Source organism: Anastrepha obliqua, chromosome 3 (genome assembly GCF_027943255.1).
Source record: "Anastrepha obliqua isolate idAnaObli1 chromosome 3, idAnaObli1_1.0, whole genome shotgun sequence".
In the NCBI taxonomy this organism is placed as follows: Eukaryota; Metazoa; Arthropoda; class Insecta; order Diptera; family Tephritidae; genus Anastrepha; species Anastrepha obliqua.
This window is the reverse complement of record NC_072894.1, coordinates 62,152,537-62,174,479: the sequence shown is the minus strand read 5'-3', so window position 1 is coordinate 62,174,479 and position 21,943 is coordinate 62,152,537. Positions and strand designations below refer to the sequence as shown.

The 21,943-nt window shown below is 36.5% G+C and overlaps 1 protein-coding gene across 1 annotated transcript in view; it reads left to right on the top strand.

Moving 5' to 3' along the window:
• Positions 1-21,943, top strand: part of LOC129240368 (dynein axonemal heavy chain 3-like) — a 321,108-nt gene that overhangs the window by 243,823 nt on the left and 55,342 nt on the right. The window contains exons 51-53 of the mRNA XM_054876125.1: positions 9,374-9,584; positions 9,876-10,010; positions 20,827-20,999. Coding sequence (XP_054732100.1) covers positions 9,374-9,584; positions 9,876-10,010; positions 20,827-20,999 — 519 coding nt within the window. The remainder of the gene's footprint in view (positions 1-9,373; positions 9,585-9,875; positions 10,011-20,826; positions 21,000-21,943) is intronic.

Genomic DNA, 21,943 nt, shown 5'->3' with positions numbered 1-21,943 from the left:
TTTTACGTTATTTCCATCGCAGCTCAAAGTCCAATCAGGTTGAAGGAGGTTGGCCTGTGGAGGCAATCTCACATGGTGGCATTTTCGGGAAGTTATCACCGTATTCCTCCGACCTTCGAACAGATCTCTCTATCCTCTAACTAGAGTTTGAGGGTCGTGCTAGGGCAATCTTTCCAAATAGGCAGGATTGGATCGAGGGGAAAATCTGCATCGAAGCTTCGAAGCTGTCTTCACTGACGGTTCCATCGGGAATCGGGAGTCGGAGCATGGGTTTTCTAATTCAGCCAATTTATCTATCTCTTTTAAACCCGAACACTGCTAGTGTTTTTAAGCAGAAGTCTTTGCAATCCTGCAGGCATGCAAAATGCTTAGGGAACGCGGGAGCGAGGGAGGTATTAACATTTTCTCCGATAGTCAAGCCGCGACTAAGGCTCTGACGACGCCATGGTGCAGAACCAAATTAGTAAACTCCTGTAAGGAGTAGATCAAATCTCTTGGGTATGCAGGCAACCAGGCAACATTTCTCTGATATGGGTTCCAGGACATAGGAACATAGACAGAAATGAAATTGTTGATGACCTTGCCAGGAAGGGGACTGAATTGGCCGTCTCTGAGGCCTACCCGGTCATCGGCATCCCCCTGACAGTTGTTAAAGGGGAACTGCACAAGTTATTTCTATTTTATTTGCTATTTTCAAAAACCCTTTGGCCTCATACGATATACGAAGGATTCAGAAAGTTCTTTGGACTTCTCGCCATTCAATTTCCAAACTTGTAGCTGTGTTTGCGGTCACTGGACGATCGGCACACACGCGGAAAAGCTAGAGTTACCATTTAACCCCTATTGCAGAAGCTGTGGGGACCTTTCACAGAAGGAGACTGTAGAGTATTTTCTCGGTAAATGTCCGGGTTGGGTTAAGGTCGATGAGCGCTCCTTTCTTGGGCAGCCTGGGGCAGTGCGCCAACCTAAATCCAATCAATTTCCTCCATTATATCAACAGCTCTGGATGGCTGTAGATATTTGCCTGTTGGAGGTCGCATAATGGTATCAAAACGGCGCTTCAGTGCTACTTGAGGAGTGCCAACCGGCACTTCAACCATTTCACCACCTACCTACCTAAATATTATATTTCAAATATGACCCCAAACGGCCATATAAACGATTTTACTTTTTCTAGCGGATATTTTTCCAAACCATTTCGTTTAAAGCAGTTAAAATACTATCTATTGAGTACGAACAAAATCGTTTTTTCACAAACATTTGTTTTTAAGTAGAACACTTTTTTTTCAATTGTGAATCCGATAATAAGTTCTACGCTATCAAGACCTGGACTTATCAACAAAAACTTTCATAATTACCGGGTATTTTGACCGGGTACGAGTGACACCAACTTGTCAGTTTAAAAAAATGTAAATAAATATTGCAAATACGCATGTGTACAATGTACTGTGCGCATTCTAATTTTTGACAATTATAAAAAACAATCATACCAAGTCGAAAATTTAATTGTTTTTTTGGCAAATTTTTGTTTATCCCATGCCATTAAATTCTAGAATTATTGCAAATAAATATACAAACTTTTGAGTGAAAACTTCTGGCTATTGTTTTTTCTGTTTTTTTGTTTTTTTTCTGTTTATTGTGTTTTTTTTTTTTGCTTCTCATACATAGCACTTAAAGGATATAAAATCAGAAATTTTAAAAGGCTCACCACCTGGCCGCTACCTATTAATGCACTTCGCTTAAACTCACTCGCTTAACTGTCATCCAGATTTTCTCTACCAGGTAAAATAAAATGTCAAAACCGAAATTAATCACTCTCAACGCGGATTTTGCATGCTCCGAAAGCGTTTATTTGCTTTTGGTTCTGTTGCTGTAGGCAGACAACATGCTGGCAATAAAATGCGTTAGAAATTATTTTATTTAGGTGTTGAAATATACGATATTGTTGTTATTTTATTTTACATATATATTTTTTATTATTTATGCCTTTGATATAATGGAAGTGTTAAGTAGTTTTTCATATGCGCGAACACGTATACAATTTATGTTAGAGCAATGCTCAATAAGAAAAACTATTTAATTGATAAAATATGGATATGTGTACGCGGGTTTCCTTTTACATTTTGCGCCTTTCCACACAACGAATGATGATATTTTGTTATTTTTATCGAAAATTTTATTATTTTTTAGCATAAACTTATATATAACATTTTTATTCTTAACATTGTAAGATTCATCTCTCCTAAAGATTGGAATTTACTAGTGAAATTTTTTGTGCGATGATTTATTACGACTTCCGACTTGGAGTATTAACTAGCTTCGATTTTTGGCATTGGCCATACTTTTTTTCCTTGTTCACTCCTCTCGGGAGCATAGGCCTCGACAAGACTCAGTCTAATTTCAGTTAATCTATTTTGGCTTCTGACAGGGTAGGTGATTAGCCTGCCGCTACCAGTCTGGGAATGCCCACCAGTGGTTGGCATGCTCCCTATCGTTGCTTTTTTTGTTTTGTTTTTAGAAACAGGGAAAGTATGCACATTTGGAAAGTGCGAGGACTGTGCTTTGCGTGGGATTGCCCTCACTTAGCCACTATGAAAAGCCAGTACAATGACTTTCAATGTGGTCGTCGATCCTTGTAGCATGAATATCGTGAAGGCCCCCCAAAAACGATAGTTGTGCAATTGATACGAAATATCATCATGTGACATATAGACATCTCTAGGCATTAGCGGACCTTCAATATTTCATGAAAATAGGGTGGTAAAAAAGATTTCATTTCGTTGGATACTTCATAATATGAAAACTGCGTGTCGTCTAGCAGATCATAGCAGGTGACAAATCTTTGATCTTTGCATGAGAGCTGCAAACCAAACAACCATCAACAGTACGGGTCTTTCGCGAAGAGCTGAATCCAACAAAAGTTGTTCGCAGATAAAACAGCTCTGTTCTTTTCTTTTTGAAAAATGTTGTCATATAAAAACTGTACCTCTAGAGAAACTTAAAATAATCACTTTGGAGTGGTATGCAACTCATTGTTTAGCAGAAGTCTTCGGAGAATTTACGGAAACCAATCACCGACGACGAATCATCCTTCACAAAAACCCAATGCGAGCTCTCCCGTATCGGCTCACACAAGAGATTAGACGATTTCGATTTTGACGTAAAAGTTTTTCTAGGATGCGACAGAATCACGTGGAACAAGAAAATCTGGGGTTGGAAAACTTTTAAACTAAACTTGGTTCAAGCACACTGTGTACCCAGATCGGTCACAATAGCAAAAACTTGTATTTGAGCATTTTATAATCACACTAGAGAAAAAACAATAAAAAATCAGTATTACTAATTATTTATCTTAAACGCAAAAAATAAAACTTAATACTTGGGCTGAAAAGTCCCGGCCTAACACATAGACGGCACTAGTTTTATTGCATTCATCTGTTTTTTAGTTAGAACTAACCTTAAAAAGGCAGCTGTTAAAATTTCATGATATTCTATCCATTGGTTCGCGAGTTATTGTGCCAAAAGTGACGTTACATTTGTTATTTTCAAAACAATGAGTCACGAAGAATTTCGTGTTTTAATTTACACTGTTTCTCAATGCAAAAAAACATCACTCAAACCAAGCAATGGCTTGAAAAGAGAAACAACGATAAAACGATGGCTTCTTGACTTCAAAAGGGGTCGTAGAGGCCGTGGGCGTCCAAATAAGGCGGCAACACCAGAAAACATCAAAAAAGTTCACAAAATCGTTTTGAATGATCGAAAAATAAAGTTGCGTGCGTTAGCTGACATCGTAAAGATATCCCAAGAACGCGTAGGCTTTATACGGCTTTAGCATTTGACTATAAGAAAGCTCTGTGCAAAATGGGGGCCGCGCTTGTTCACTACTGACCTATGACTGAGGTCAATCAAAACAATGGCAAAACTATAATACATGAAATGAAATTCGAATTGCTCCCACAACCACCGTATTTGTCAGTTTGGGTTCTCAGAGACTACTGCTATTCACAGACCAAAATAAAAATGCTCGCTGGTAAGAAATTTCGCTCGAATGAAGAGATTATCGCTGAAACTGTTTTGAGGCAAAAGGTAAATCGTTCTACAAAAGTGGTATTGAAATAAATTTTATAATATAATGATAAATAAAATGTATTAGAACGACGCTAGAATGATTGAGTTGTTCTTGATGGAAATTATGTTGACGAATAAAGATAATTTTAAACAAAAAAACGGGTTTTCTTTGTTAGGCCCGGGACTTTTCAGCCCAACCCAATATATTATGCAAAAACGGATGTAACATAAGTAGTGAAATATTAGCCTCGTTTCTGGCAAAAATAGTGGCCAGTGTCCAGTGTCTTTAGTTGTATAATATAATTATTAATGAGTATTTTTTTTAATTATACTTATTTTAAATAAATATATACATATACACACACACATATATATATATATATATACATAATTGGCGCATACACCCTTTTTGGGTGTTTGGCCGAGCTCCTCCTCGTATTTGTGGTGTGTGTCTTCCATAAATGGAGGGACCTACAGTTTCAAGCCGACTCCGAACGGCAGATATTTTTATGAGGAGCTTTTTCATGGCAGAAATACATTCGGAGGTTTGCCATTGCCTGCCAAGGGGCGACCGCTATTAGACAAATGTTTTTCTTAATTTTGGTGTCTCACCGAGATTCGAACCGACGTTCTCTCTGTGAATTCCGAATGGTAATCACGCACCAAACCATTCGGCTACGGCGACCACATAGTTATACAAATAAATACTTATGTGCATGTAGATGTACCCTCCGCAGGGAAATATGCACAAGATATTGAATTTGAGCTGGTTCGTCTTCTAAGGAATTCGTAGTCCCTGCTAAGTAAAATTTCTTTGACTGTTGTGGAACTCGCAATTGCCTAAACTATCTCCTGTTGCGCATGCGAGGGTGGGTGGTCAAGTTCAATTCCGTTTATAGTGGACAAAGCTTCGGCTCGTCGTGGGTGTCATCAAATGCTATGGTTTTTTAAGAGTTTCAGAGCTTAAGCGATAATACAAAACAGAAAAATTATTGGAATTCTTTTTTGTTATAGTATCGTAGCAAATTGCATGGCATTTATTTTTTAAATCCGATATCTGGTACATGTCCACCGCAGGTACGAGTTACATAGTACAAAAATTGATTTTACTATGCCCTAGAACCATAAAATTGCTTCACAAAATGATAATTTGGCCTAGCAATCACACCAATACACTCAAACAAAACCATTAAACACTCACACCAGCACATTCCAAGAGCCTGTCAAAATCAAATCTAGAGCCTGTCAAAAAAATGGAAAGGAGAAAAGTGCTTTTACTTATATGAAATTTCATATCAGTTTACTGCCTTTATCGCTGCTTGACTGTCAATGCATATATTTATTTTGGGGTTGCTCGATGTCTTTGAAAATACTAATTCTGCAGCCTCTCATACAGCAAAGACTTCTGATTGAAAGATATTGCAGGGGTCTGGTAGCTTGAATGGCCGCTTGATGCCTAGCTCTGCGCAATTGATTTATGCACCTACTCCGCCAAACATTTTCGAGCCGTCCGCCACCTTCTTCTATTGTTGTTTGAAATCCCTTCACCCAGTTGCATTTCGGAGCCATTTATTGGCTACTCATAAATTATACTCAGTTTCGTGGCAAATTTCGTTTGTTAACAACGGGGCGAGGAGCTACGGAAAATCACATTACAGAAGTGTGGTAAAAGTGTAAGTAAGATTTATGAATTGCTGAAAGAACTGAATATTTCGAGAATGTTTATTTACCGCACGATCAATCGTTTTTCCGAAACGTCCGAAGTGACAGACAGAAAAAGAAGTGGTCGTTTTCGCGTGGCTCGAATCAGTGCAGCCATAAAAGCCGTTCGAGAAAGAATTCGCAGAAAACAGAAACAGAAAATCATGTCCTAGGAAATGGATGTATCGATCAGGTTCATGTCAAGACTAATTAGAGACGATCTCACATGCAAAGCCTCCCGCGACATGACAACGCGCTTTAAGAAAATTAGACTCGGCAGATGCAAGCAGCTTCTTCGGCCATGAAAATACTCTTTTCACAGATCAGAAAATTCTTGCTGTTGAAGAAGTGTTTAATAAGTAAACGGACGAAATCTGTGCTCAAATTTCAAAGACGCAAAAAATATTGTTCCAAGGATTCAGGGTGACCACCATCCAGCCTCCGTAATGGTTTGGTGGCGAGTGTCTTGTAAATGCATTACATCTCTTCATTTCTGCGAAAAAGGGGTTAAGACCGAGGCAAAAGTGCACCAGGAGAATGTCTTAGAAGGCATGGTGAAGTAGTTGAGCAGTACTATCTTCAACGGAGAGCGTTGGATATTCCGGCAAGATTCCGCTTCAGCTCATAAGGCAAAAACCACTCAGCAGTGGATATAAAACCATATTCCTGGGTTCATAGTCGCAGAAAATTGGCCGTCTGGAGGTCCAGTTCTGAATCCAGTGGACTACAGCTTGCAGTCAGAATGGGAGGACGCAGCCTATCGTAGACCTCACACAAGACCTCAAATAATCTTTGGTTCGAACAGCGAAGTCAATATCCATGAAAACCCTGCGTGCTGCGATAGCTGAATTGCCGAATGAAAATTAAAAGCTTCGTTAAAAAAGTATTATAATTTTATATCTAAAAGGTAGTTAAATTTCAAGGGCCGATGTTGAATGTAAACCGCACCTAAACGTCAAGTTTTTTTCAACTTCAGACTAACTCAATTTAAACTATGGAAAGATACACAATCGACCAATGCGTTAAAGTTATTCAGGCTTATTATGAAATATCGCGTACTTCATCTTCAGTGATGAGGCACTTTTTCACCTCAGTGGATTCGTCAATTGCCGCATTTGGGCGAATGATAATCCAAGAGTGATTGCCGAAAAACCAATGCACCCACAAAGAGTGACTGTTTGGTGCGGCTTATGTGCCGGCGGCATCATTGGGTCGTATTTTTTCCAAAATGAGGCCGGTCAAGCAGTTACTGTGAATAGTGTTCGCTATCGTGAGATGATAGATATGGATGTGGACGATATGTGGTTTCAACAGGACAGTGCCACTTGTCACACAGCTAACGAAACAATGGCTCTTTTGCGCGAAAAATTTCATGGCTGAATAATTTCACGTCGCGGCGATGTCAATTGGCCGCCAAGATTATGTGATTTTACACCGTTGGACTTCTTTCTTCGGGGTTATTTGAAAGAAAAGGTGTATGTCGATAAGCCAGCAACAACTCAATAGCTAAAAGATAAGATAATTCGGCATATTAACGGCATAGAACCTCAATTATGCCTCAGCGTCGTCGAAAATTTGGACCATCGGATAGAGGTGTGCTGCCGAGGCCACGATGGACATTTGGCCAATATTTTGTTCCATACGTAATTGAATCATACCAATATTATAATAGTAAAGAGAAATGACAATAAATTAAAAAAAAACTTGTATTTTATTCAAAATCAACACTGGCCCTTAAAACTTAACCACCCTTTATAACGGACTTTATTTGTAACTTAACTTATGGCAGGACAAGTATAGTACATAAAGCCAACTATTTGAATATGCTTGACCATTTCCGATTTGGTGTTATGCCATTAAAAAGTATTAACAGAAATACGATTATCTATAGTATTATTTTAAAACATGGCGCTTATTCTGACTAAACTACAATATGTACAGATATGAAATATATATCAAAAGAAAGGTTTTGATGAGCATATTTCCGGAAAATTATAAAAATTAAAATTGGTTAATTTGTTCATGAAATATTTGCCTGTAAAGTTATCAAAATTTTCATATTGATAACAGCGATGTCTATGCAAAGCGGGATGATACACAAATATACGCATATATATGAGTACGTTTGCTTTGTTTAGCTCTCTTTCTAATGAGCACAGCATTGTATACATTTGGATTCTCAATAATTGTTTTGTTTTGTTCTCTTTACTAATAAATATGTATTCATGAACATAGTCCCAACGGGTGCTGCGAATTTTTTTCAAAATTTTGTTGTGATGGCAATAATTGGTATGAATTGATAATTCACTTGAAATTTGTCAATTCACTTAAAACAACGGTAACAGTGCAAATTAGAAAGAGTTTTGGACAGACGCAAAATAGAATTTATTTTAAGAAAAAAGTACATACATATTTAATTTTAAAATATGCCTAGAGGACGACCAAGAAGAGTTCGTAGAAGAGTTCCTACTTTAAGTTGAGGAATAGAGCAGGTAAGTAAGTGATAAATGTTTGAAACGTCACGTATTGGATATGATTGGTAGAAGCATCCTCTTTTGTTTTCGTTTATATATGGTACAATTGAACTACAATATATAAACGTATGTATGTACTTAAAAATTTTGTGTGCGTTTGATCCTTTTTGCAAAACTCAAAATTTTAAATAGTTTTAAAAAATAAGGAGAGACAAATTAGTTATTTATTTGATACTATTTCAAAGGTAAACTGTATTTGGGCTATTCTCAGACAAATTTTATAGTAATAGACGATGCCCAACGCCATTTAAAAGAACACTATTACCCATCAAATCAACGAACTTTTTGACACAGATATACATTTTTAAGTGGTTTTTTTTTTCTTTTTATTGTATTCTATGTGTTTCCATGTATATTTTTATGTATGCAGCCATTATCAAATCATATATAAATATGAACTTTGAACATTTTTTTTACCATTCTTCTTAAAATTTTTTAAAACGTAAAGATCTGTGAAAACAAAATTTTTACTTTTGCAAATCCAAGAAATTTTACGAATGGCAAAAAAAAAATTATATAATTGTGTTGGTGAATGGCACACGATTTATCATAAAACAAATGCATTCGAATTGTTTGCACGCGGAAGTGTTATGCGGAGAAGCTCAGGGAAGGCGATTTCTATTGCCTCGTATAAATTTCCTACTACAATAGCCTTCGCCATAACAATAAATAAGGCCCAGGGGCAAACATTATCAAAGGTGGGGCTTCATTTAAAGGAGGATTGCTTTGCTCACGGCCAACTTTATGTTGCGTTAAGCCGGGTTAGATCCTGGGAAAATATGCGAGTTCAAATGGGCAATAACGAAAACTTGACGTTGAATGTAGTTTATAATGAAGTAGTTAAAAAAAAAATTACTGATTTAACTGAAATAAATTTTAAAAATGTTATATGCATAAGTTCTTACATATTACATATGAATAAAAATATACACTTTTCTAATCATCATAACTTTTAATATATAAAAGTGTCACATATGCTGTTTACTTTCCGTGGGAAAAAAGCCCACCCGATTTTCGGGGGTTACATACTAGTTATTATTATTATGTTCTTTTTTGTTTGTTTACAGTATCGTGCTCAAATTTTGGATGATTGGAATGAATTGTGTGTTCGCAAAAAAATTCCCTGCTCGGAGAGATTCTCACTGGCCGCCACATTAGGAAATCCAATGCAAATACGCGCTTGGTCATTAGCGGGGCTGCCGGCTGATAACTTTTCCGTAGAGAATGGCATTATTGTAGCAAACTCGAATCGATATCCACTGCTAATAGACCCACAAGGTGATTTAAATGCAGAATTGCTAATTTTGTTACGGTTTTTTTTTTCATTTTGTTATATTGGAATATGTTGAGTATTAAGTTTATGTGAATATTTGTGGAAAAATTTTAGCACTGATCGATTTTTTAGTTTTGATTAATATTTTATTTGCATATGAAGATTGTTGTTATACACACATACAGCTGTCTATTCTACTTTAGATAGCTTTAGTTAATTGTATTCTACTATTAATTTTTAAATAAATTTACATGCATACATATTTATATTCTACCAAATTTTTCTCCATTTCGAAGTGCAAGCCAATAAGTGGATAAAAAACATGGAAAAGGATAATTTTTTGCGTGTCATCAAACAAAGTGATCCCAATTATATGCAAATACTCGAGATTTCAGTTACGTATGGCAATCCGGTACTTATTGAAAATGTTGGTAAGTTTATTGTATCATATTATCATCCAAACACATTATTTCGATTCCGTTGACACAATTTTGAAACATTTTTATGCAGTGCTTAAACTCTTTTATCATCTGTGATGACAATGTGGAAAAAATATTATTAAAAACTAATTTTGTTTATAAAAACTCGATTTTTGGAGGAGTTTCCAAATCGCTTCAACTAATGGAAAATTAGTTTAATTTTTTTATCTAAGGCTTTTAGTCTTTGATAGGGAAACCTGAAAGGATCTACATTTTTACATGTTTCATTTTAAAACGACATTTTTGAAATACCCTCTCTCATACAGAAATTACAAAATTTTAAGACTTAATTCTACTTCAATGGAATATAAATTTAAAACTAAAAACTAACAGTCAGATCTATAAAGACGATAAGTCTAAATATGCTGAATGAAAAAAACTACTATTGCGGCAAGCTCAGTTCACCTCGGGGAGAACTGATTACATCGTCCCCACGGTGGCATTCAACTGGAATTTTGCCACTCTCTTTCCATCTCGAAATGAATGGTGTAAGACACTTTTATTAAACAACTTCGGTTCCACAATCTACACAGATGGTTCAAAACTGGGCTGTGGTGTTGGAGCTGGTATATAAAGTTAGAATTGAAAAATCTGTGCGTCTTCCCAATACTTGCAGTGGAAGTATTGGCAATAGGAGAAGCTCGCAAGTTACGTTATGCAGACTTCTCTTTTAAAGGCAATATCGCTATTCTTTCGGATAGACCAGCTGCAATTCAGTCACTGGATTCGACTACAACAACCTCCAAATCGGTGAAACAAAGTCGGAATGGTCTCACCACCTTGAGCGTAAACCATAACGTTACCTTTAACTTGGTCCCGGGATATCGGAACATCGGAACATTGAAGAAAATGAATGGTTTTTAAATCTTTACTCTATGTTTATACTTCGTTGTGCTATAAGTTCTGTTACAACTTCAAATTAGAGATTCTCATTGGCCACCTAGTGTAAAAATTTAAGAAACTCGTTTTAAGATTTAATTGCAATTTTTTTTTTTTTACTAAAACTGTTTCTGGAAAACAGAAAAAAACTATTCAAAATTATCGGCTTTAAAACGCTCCGGCCATTACGCTATGGCGGCATGTATGATTCTCATATTTATGGCTGAATGCTTGAGATTATTCAAATTTCGGTGGCGAAGTTTGTAGACAATATCTTCTAACTTCGACCATCAGTTTTAGTTGAGATCATTTAAATATGGGCTGTCCAAGGGCCTATCTTTAGCAGCAATAAACTCTGCTTTTATCAATCTTGGTATTTTTAGCTTTGTGTGCTTGTAAGAGAGTTACTGTTTAAATCTTCAGCACGCCTTGCAAGACATCTTCTTGGCACAGTTTTCCTCCAGGTCGTATGCCCTCTTCTGGAAAATTAAAGGAAGGGACGATTTTATTGGATATTCCTCACCAAGCCGTAACTTTTGCTGCATGTTGACCCCTCGCTTCTTGCGGTTTTCATGCATTAATTTTGTCATATTGTTTATTAAGAACTTCTTCTACCCTAAAAATTGTTTCATCCATAAAAATAATATTTCATGGCCGTTGCTGGCGTACCACATCAAAAGCTTCTTGCATTTTTTCAACATTATTATTTGTTTTAATGACCGAGTTAAAAGATAACCAGTGCACCTGCGAAAAGCCTTCATATAGAAGTTATCATGGATTAATCATACCACAGATCGGGTGAAATGTCTAAATCTAAGGAAAAAAGTTGTAAAAAATAAAACGGGTAAACGGAGCCGATAAATACACGATCGCCGCCTGTCAAAGGATGACCCACAATGGTGCAAATTAACTAGTAAAAATGTTAAGCACATTTTATTGTGGATAAAAATAAAAGATTATTAAAACAGTTGTACGATTTGTAAACGATGTTGAGGCGTAAATCTCTCTATGATAGAATTTAAATGAATATTGCAAAAAGTTATGTATTTAGTTTAACAATAGTCACACGCGATCTGTCAAAAACACTATAAGAAAAAGTACCTCCAATCTGATCACTTTTTATATGGCAATACTTTTATTGTAGGATCCCTTTGCGTTTGTAACGATATGCCAGTCGATCTACTTGATGCGACCGAAGCAACGGACTCGTTCAGGCAGGCCTGTAATAAAAAGTTTTGAATTCTAAGCATTGCTAAGAAACTGCAAAGCATTGAGAAGGTGGTACAAAAGACCAAGGCAATGACCTAATTTACAGAGTTTAACGAACTATGAACCAAGTACATATTCGTTGGCTTAAGACAAGATGGGGAACTTGACAAACCCAAGCGAAGATGTGACTTAAAAGAATTTTCGAATAGGAAAATGGATACTTAGAATGGCAAAATCAAGGAAAATCTATATTAGGCTATATAAATATCCTAGGAAGAGACAACGCCGAATATCAGGCTTCTTCTATTCGCCACTTCTTTGCTCGCTTGACGCAAAATTTGCATGTGAAAGCAACAACAAATTTATAGAGCAAGATTCGCCGCTAGCGAGTATGGTTATACTTCATAGAAATGTAATTTAAGACAGCTCTATTCCAGCTCTGTTAATAGTACATCCGTCTAAGCGTTATAAAAGTGTCATCCAGGTAATGAACTCGTTATTCAGTACTCATTTCATAAGTATTTTTTACACTTAAAAACAGGGCTTTAGTTTTGTCTATTTAATTTAATTGAGTTTTTTTGTATGTATTTTGAATTTAAATCACCTAATGCCAAAGCGCATAGGGATAAATATTTGCGCTTTTCTAAAAAATTAAATACTTAAGTAAACTTCTGCAGTGTAATTATGTGCGAAGATTTTAGGATGCAATAAAAGCGAATCCAATCGAATCTGGCGTTATACGAAGTACTGAAAGTCATGCTCTAGTATTCCCCCCTTGGATATGTTCTTCAGTACATCTGCTTCTTTCTACGCATCCTCTAACAAGGAGGTCTTCTCGTGGACTTTTTTTGTTCCAAATTAGAACCTGCGTCAGAATCATATAAGAGATAGAGGCTTCTTCTGTTAATTCTGGTTCTCTCCTGCCAACTGTTGATAATGTTTGGGATGGTATTCAGCTCATCAAAAGTTCATGGCAGGTGGATGTTGATGGATTCTTTGATTTCAAAGAAATATAATTTTCATCAAAAAGTATTACGACATGAAAGAACTGTACCTAATTGGTGCTTAAATGTTGGTCAATACTGTACTGTAAATTAAGTATCTGTATATATGTACACAATGTGTTTTACAAAGTCACTTATTTCCACTGAAATTTCTAATTTTTATTCCGCCCTCTTCATTTTTTCATCTTGACCGAATTGGCTAAGATTAATGACGCAATGAAGTCAGCTAGAAATAATAAACGAGTGACGTCGGCACAAATCCAATTATACATGACAATAATAAAATAAAGTAAACATCTTCGAATATACAAATATTTATACATACTTATGTATGTATATATGTAACTTCTTTGAAGACAATTTGTAAGCTGAGTGCTTTTCAATTGAAGGGACTGTTGATATTTGGAACATACAAACGATTTACACTCTGCGACAATACTACCGCCACATCATGAGATATAAAACAGATTTGGAATTGAGTTTATTTGACGCAAACTTTTTCTTTGTGTTACATAGTTTTAAATTATGAAAAAAGTAGAAGGTTTTTATCCGATCTCAATGGCAAAGGGTATTTCAAACGACGCGCCTAGCCGTTGTTTTAAAATAAAATATGTACAAATTTATGTTGTTTCAGGTTTCACTATTTTTATTCAAAATACGGCTCATAACAATTACATGTGAAAAATAATATCATTTAAATATCCACCAAGATCACGTCCACAGCTGATTCATGAATGCCTAATTGTTGAAAACGTCGAGATATCGATGTTGACGATGGTTCAGCAACATTTTGCAACAGCAAAAATATTCTTAATAGAACGTCCAGTTTTTGGTCTGTCAGTCCTTTTTCTAACCTCGCTGGAACCAGTTTCTTGAAGTTTTCTATCAACTTTTGAATTGTCGACTCATTCGGATGATTATTTCCCCCGAAAAAATCACGAATTTTGCGATATATTGTTCTCAAAAGCCAACTATTTTCATTATAAGTTTCAATAATTTCAACGAGTTGTTCTATTGGTTAAAATTGTGCCTCCTTCTACTTGACAAATGTTAAAGATGGCATAAGAAAAGTACCGCCTAGGAATTATTCTCTACTGACGTCTAGACGTTGCTATTAAATACCCTTTATTTATGAGATTAACACCCTTAACAAAAAATGGATGTGGCAGCGCCCATATTTTAAATTTTTTCCTTTCATCGTATTTCTTTTTTTGAACTTATCACTTTTACCAAATTTAAGTAATTTTGCTTCATTTAAAACAGACTTCACGTTTCATTGGCCGATGAGCTATTTCTCTATGTTTGATATTTTCACCAGAATGTTACAAAATTATGACTTTTTGTACGCCGACCAATCTCTATGCTGAACACTTTAATGCGCGAAAAACTTAGTTGCCAAATTAATTGACAAATTTCATGTCGCTCAGTGTACCTGAAAATGTGTACATCCGCTGTATCCGCTTGTGTATAAATACATTTGTTACTATGCAAGTTTATTTATATAAAAATGATTGCATAGCAAAAATACTTAAATGTTAAAGAAATAAAATTAACAAACGCATCAACTCAAGTTTACGGTGATTTGCAGTTTTCTTCATTTTTACGTGGGACAGCAAATCACTTGTCAAATCCAAGCATATCACTTGATTTTGAGATTCTTCCACACAGTTCCGCACTTACTTAGACACGTGTCAGTGGGTAGTAAATGACGTGAAGTTTTTACGCAATTATACATATGTATTTACATAAGCAGTTACCCCGACAATATAAAGAAATAATGAAGTACTATGTGGCACGGGTTTACTGTTATAAGCAGTATTGAGAACTCGAACAATTACTAGCAGATTTTATTAAGAAAATATTATATCTGCCGAAGAATTCATTCTATTATGATTTTTCGTTTCTTTTCTTTAAAAATATATCCCCTCATTATTACACATGGGCTGAAAATTCGAGGGCCTAACGCAGAAAAGGCACGAGTTATATTGCAACCTGAAATAATTTCATGATATTCTATGCACTAGTTCGTGAGTTATTGTGCTAAGAAGTAATGGCTTGAAAAAATGTTATGAGAACTCCGCCCCATCAGAAGCAACAATATAATTATGGTTTGCTGACCTCAAACGTGATCGTAGACACACCGACGACACACAACGCAGTGGACGTCCAAATGAGGCTGTAACACCAGAAAACATCAAATAAATCCACAAAATTATTTTGAATGATCGAAAAGTGAAGTTGCGTGAGTTAGCTGACATCGTAAAGATATCACAAGAACCTATGGATTTTCTATTGCACGAGCATTTGCCTATGACAAAGCTGGGCTTAAAGTGGGTGTCGTCTTTGCTCACTGTTGACCAAGAACAAGAACGAATTGAATTGACCTTCGCATTGTTTCTACATCCGCCGTATTCGCTAGATTTGGCTCCCAGCGACTACTGGTTGTTCGCAGAGCTAAAAACTTGCTCGCCGGCAAGAAATTTCGTTCGAATTAAGAAGCCATTGTTGAAACTGAGACCTATTTTCCGGCAAAAGATAAATCGTTCTGCAAAAGTGGTATTGAGCTATTAGAGCGGCGCTGGAATGATTACGTTGTTCTCGATGGATATTATGTTGATGAATAAAGATAATTTTAAAGAAAAAAACGTGTTTTCTTTGTTAGGCGATATTACGAATATATTTTCATACATCCTGTGAGAATGTTTCATATTTCAAAGGTGAATAGAACAAGAAAAATCCAGCACTTCCACAAATTAAACATTAATATAAAAGAATAGATGTAGGTATATGCATGTTGTATATGATGAAATAGAATGATTTACTTCCATTTTTTGTGACACTCAAAGTTTTCGTACAACTTTTTCAATTTTAGCGAGCTTGTGTGCACAGATAAGAAAAAGTCAGCTGAACTACGATCAGGATGATGAGGGACGGTAGAAAATTCCACACAATCCCCTGGTGTGAGTACAACAGTTTGGATAAAGAAAACGCTACCCCCTGAATATGCTGAGAAAATAAAAAGACAGCTCGGGCACATAGCAGAATAAATGCAACATTCTTGCGAGAACCACCAATAAATATAATATATGATACAAATTTAAATAAATAGTTGACCCTTACACTTCTATTAGGAGTTTGACCGAGCTGCTCCTTCTATTTGTGGTGTGCTCCAAATGGTTTTTTATGAGGATCTTTTTCATGGCAGAAATACACTCGGAGGTGTGCCATTGCCTACTGAGGGCAATGTGATTCGGGTGTTTTTAATATATTCGCCATTATGAAGGCTTCTAACATTCACTTTCATTATAGAAATTTTACGTATCTAGACGATTTTGTTATATCATATTTTGCTATGCTAAAATATGCAAAAGTACAAAAGCTCCCCTTATGCAAGATTCTAAAATTACTGAATACATTACTTTCCAATAAATAAAAAATACTTGCATATGCACGTAAACGTATCCATATTTAATACAAGAAAGTGATCAACAGTATCAAGGCAGTTTTTGTTGTTGTCAGTTGAAGTGAATTGCATTGCCTGAAAGCCCATTCTGCACTTATTGAAAGCACTGTACCGAAAGCGAAAATCGCTACAGTGCTTCGCATGAATGAATTTATCTTCCAGCAAGACGGTGCGCGTCCCAAACAACCATAATCGCAAAAAAATTGCTTTCAGACATACAATATTGATATATTGGACTGGCACCGATCAAGTCTCGAACTTAACGCCGTCGTATCATTATGGACACTCATTAGAAGACGGTTAAGAAATCAGCTTTCGAGAACTTTTTTGGAATAAAGAGCAAAAATTTAAGAAATTTTGAACTCCATTACATCACCACTATGTACTAAATTGAGTTTATATTAATTGCACGAATAATGGCCACTTTCTGTGTTATTTAAATATTAACATTTAAAAATTAATGAAAAAATATTACATATAAAAACCAAATGCTTTTTTCTTAATGTGAATTGCATCAAATAATAGGTGTGTATATACTTCATAGGGACTCGTGGCAGGTACATTTAAATAGAACAGAAAACAGGTTAGTCCTCTAGACAGCCATCATTCCTATCACCACAAAAAAAATCTTACCAGGAATGAGGGAGATTGGCAGTGGCGGGGTCGCTATTGGATTTATCAGCGGAGGCCTTGTCCTGGATACCAAGTTTAACTGGAGGAGGTATGCTGACGCAACCTTGTACAAAGCTGTAAAGGCTCTCGTGCTATGCAAACATCTACCAGGAAAATCCTGGTGCTGTAGCCCAAAAATCCTGAGATAGATGTAAGCCATGATAATGGAGCGGTTGTTTGGGCATCGAAAGTTGCTCACTCGACAGTGCGGGCAACTCTAACTAAGTTTCAGTGCTTAACATGCTTGTGCATTGCGGGGGCCTTGTCCTAGAGCTGCGATGGAGGTGATGTTCGAGCTGACACCACATCATATAGCTATTCAGCAGTCAGCCAAGCGTACCCCGTGAATATTACTAAGGAAAGCTTCTTTAGAAGAAAGGTTATATCATCTAAGAACATGGAGTTACTGAGTCTGCAGCTCCTACTTACCCGACTACTCATCAAATCCAAAAAGAAGTTCAGAATTGAACTGGACAAGCACCTTTCAAGCGGAACTGTACGCCATCTTGCTATGTACTGATATTAATTTAGATACAAATTTCCGGAATGGGCGAAATGTCATTCTGAGCGACAGTCAGGGGGCACTCAAGGCTACATCGAGAAACTTAATCTGCTAGAATCGCACAATCGCATCCGTCTAATATGGGTCACAGGACATAGAGGCATAGTTGGGAGCGAAGTAGTGGACGCATGGGCAAGAGAGGCTGCGGCCTCGTTATTAATAGGAACCGAGCCTTTCCTTGCTATGGAGCAACACACCATAAAACAGAGGCAGTGGAAGGGAAAGCTAAGGCTAGGGGTGATTAGCTGGCACCAGGCGAAATCCTTACTGGAGGGATACAACCAAAAGAGGTTTAGAAAATGCATCACCCTTCCCAAGGATAAAGAGAGAATGCGCACGGACCGCGCAGTCATATGTCGTTTCTGCGACAAATTACAGGATACTAAAATGCCCCTTCTTCTTGAATGCAGCGCTATAGCGAAACATCTCGGCCATTTGCAGCCAGCAGAAGGCACTTTCGTTCAGTCCAACCCAGGTGTATCTTAAGTTTACTAAGGGAACTGGGTCTGAATTACGCACTGTGATGAGTAGACGGCTCAAAAGACTATGACATCGAAATGCAAACCTAAAGTTACACTAATCTAATCTACTCCCTAAAAGCATTTCATTTAACCTGTTTGGCAAGACAAAAATACATGTAAAAGCAGAAGATAGGGATTTTTACCATCAACTGTTACAGTTGTGGATTGCTGAAAACACAGAAAATTTTGAATTTTTTGGTATTTTGATAGTTAATATATTAGTTTTTTAGCAGAGGAAAAATTACAGATTTTGTTTGGAATTTTCTTTACTTTCGAAATTCCGGGGGCGACGTCCCCAATAGAACTCGCAAACCCACTTGTTAAAATCGTTTAATATTTCACCAAAATATATGTACAAGACATATGTGAAGACAAGAGTGTGTATGTACTAGGCCGGGTCGATTTATGGGGAGGCGAAAAAATCACCCATTGCTCTGTGAAAATCATATTCTGGGGATCAAAATAAGAAACTTTGCCGAAGGAACCATACCTCTAAAACGAATTCTGATGTCCCCCAATTTAGGTCGAACTTTTAGTGTCTTTTGTGGGGAGGCAAAAAAAACCGCCTATTGCTCTGTGAACATCATATTCTAGGGATCAAAATAAGAAACTTTGCCGAAGGAACCATACCTCTAAAACGACTGACTAAATAAATTTCTTAAGAGATAAAATAGATATTATTATAAATAATAAATAAATATTATTATATATTAAATAAATAAGAATAAAGAAAAAACATAGCCCGTTAGCTGATTTTTTCATTTAAAGGCTAAAAATTGTGATATTTTTAATTTGGGGGACATCAGAATTCGTTTTAGAGGTATGGTTCCTTCGGCAAAGTTTCTTATTTTGATCCCTAGAATACGATTTTCATAGAGCAATGAGCGATTTTTAAATCGACCCGCCCTAGTACGTACGTATCTAAATTTTCCTAACAAGAATGAAATTTGCAGCCGTTGAAAAATACCAGCTCTCACCATTTTTTTTCCAATCTGTATCAATCTTTTTGTCTTAGAAAAAACACAATTTTTTTTCCTCATGTATGTTTTATTGCTCATGTATTGTATGTAAATTTAATACAATGCAAAACCCCGTTGAGAAAAATACTTACGAAGGAATAAAAGAAAATTATAGATAGTCAAATCATAACAAATGCAGACAAAAGGGAAGTACATTAACATTTTGTTGAAAATCCTTTTTGCTTTATTATTGCTGCGCAGCGCCTTTGCATTGACGTTATTAAATCTCTACAACGTTCAACAAAAATTGGTTTCCATACTGCTTTGGCCTTTTGAACTAACGAATCCAAAGTTGCGGTATTCTGCGTATTGATGGCACGTCGTAGCAAAGATTTTCTATTGGATTTAAGTCGGCACTGGAAGATGCCCAATTCGGAACAGTGATCGATTTGTCTGCCAAAAAATTTGTTTGCTGGACAAGAAGTGTGCTTCGGATCGTTATCTGGTTGCAATTTCCAAATCACCACTAAATTCTATTACGCATATGGTAGCATTACATTTTGAAGTACCTGAAGGTACTTGACCGTATCCATATTACTTTCAATACCATGAATTGGCCCGACACCGTTCCTCGAAAAGCAACCCACACCATTATTTAGCCTCTGCCGTGCTTTAAAGTTGGTGAGACGAACTTGGTGTCGAATGCTCCCCGTTGTGGCTACGCCACGTTCTTTTTACTATCTGGACCAACTCAATTTATTTTTATTTCAGCGCTGAATAAAATAAAACGCTATCAATTTTGAGTCCAGGTTATGTGTGCTCCCGAGCAAACTCAATTCGGCATTGCCGTTACGATGATGTTATCAATGGCTTCTTCAGTGTCAGTTGGCCGTGATGCCCCACTTCTACAAATCGAACTGTTCCTTTCATTATTGGTTTTTCCAGATGAACGAAAATTTCTCGATGGAAGTCAGCAGCACATCATCCTGTTTTGACAATCGAAAAATCAAACTATAAATCTGGCTGGTAGTCTGTCTGCTCTTTTATCCTCAGAGTAATATTCCAAAGCATTAAAAACCATCGTTTTTGAAACATGCAATCCGGTCTTTTGCAGCTCTATGATTGTTTTACGAAACGCAAAAAATCAATGCAAACCATTCAAAAGAAATGTTAAAAATTAAGGCATTTCCAAGAAATTGATCACAGCAAATACTTATGTATGTACATATGTATGTACAAGTCCATTCAAGCGCAAAAAGTACCATTACAGCACCGTTCTCCATGAAACATGCACAAATATGGTTCCTAAGTATTTTTCAACAGCAATAAAGACATATTTGCTCAAATATTTATTAATATTCTGGATTTTGCATTTTATTGGATGCATTTCTGTGCTACAAAAGAAATCTAATTAAAAAATTTCATCCTTCACTGACATGAATCCTGATTCATTATTATCCTTTATTTTCTTTTCTAAACACAAAAACAAAAATAAACAGGTGAAGTTTTAGATTCCAATTTGACGCCAATCCTAGAGAAAAACGTTATTAAACATAAAGGTGGTCTTTTTATCAAAAGTGGTGACACCATGCTGGAGTACAATCCAAACTTTCGCCTATACATCACAACGTGCTTGCGAAATCCGCACTACTCGCCGGAGATAACGGTTATGGTAAGTAAGAGAACAACTGAAAAAGAATATACATATGTACATATGCATAAATGTAGTACGCATACAAATGTATACTGGACGGGTGTGAATGTTTGTATCGTGCCATTGTTACCCAACAATACCACACAGTCATACCACATTTGCTCATATACTCGTATTCTCACAAACCGTCAAGGATGCTTTACATACTGCTAACTTTATTCTTTGTAAAGGAAGAGATCTATAGAAAGGGAGCCCCCACCTTCGGCCACAGCATTGACTTTTGTTGCCATGGCTATGACATTATAAAGACAAATATTGCTCATCAACACTTACATGGTGTAGCATTAAGAATTTGCAAAATATCAGGTCAGTCCATAAGTTCGTGCGTATTTTACCCATAATTTCACTTTTGTACGATTTTTGCATACAAAAAATTATTCGTGGAATATAACGGAACTATTTATATTTTCTTTGGTATATTGTGCATTCAACAAGTGATTTTAATCGCGAATAGAAGCACGTGTTGTTAAAAAATAAAATGGAATTTTTTTTATAAAAGTGATAAAAATGCAACAACTGCTGCTGCGGAATAAACATTGTTCACGGAGAGGATATCGTGAGTGTAAGGACTGCGTAAAAGTGGTTTCCGAAGTGGTAACTGCGACGCGGAGGATGTCCCGCGCGCTGGTCGTCCTTTAACTCCGACGCCTTGCTCGAACTGGTGGAAACTCAGCCAAATTTGCCAGTCGATATGATAGCTCAGAGGTTAAATTCATCGCATGGAACAGTTCACAGGCACCTGGTTCAGTTGGGAAAGGTTTCAAAGCTGGGGAAATTGGTTCCGCATATACTTTCCGTCGCCAACCTTCAGCAGAGAGTGAATGTGTGTTCTCAGCTGCTACAACGGCTTGAAAATTAAAGTTTTTTGAACCGTATCGTTACTGGTGATGAAAAATGGGTCC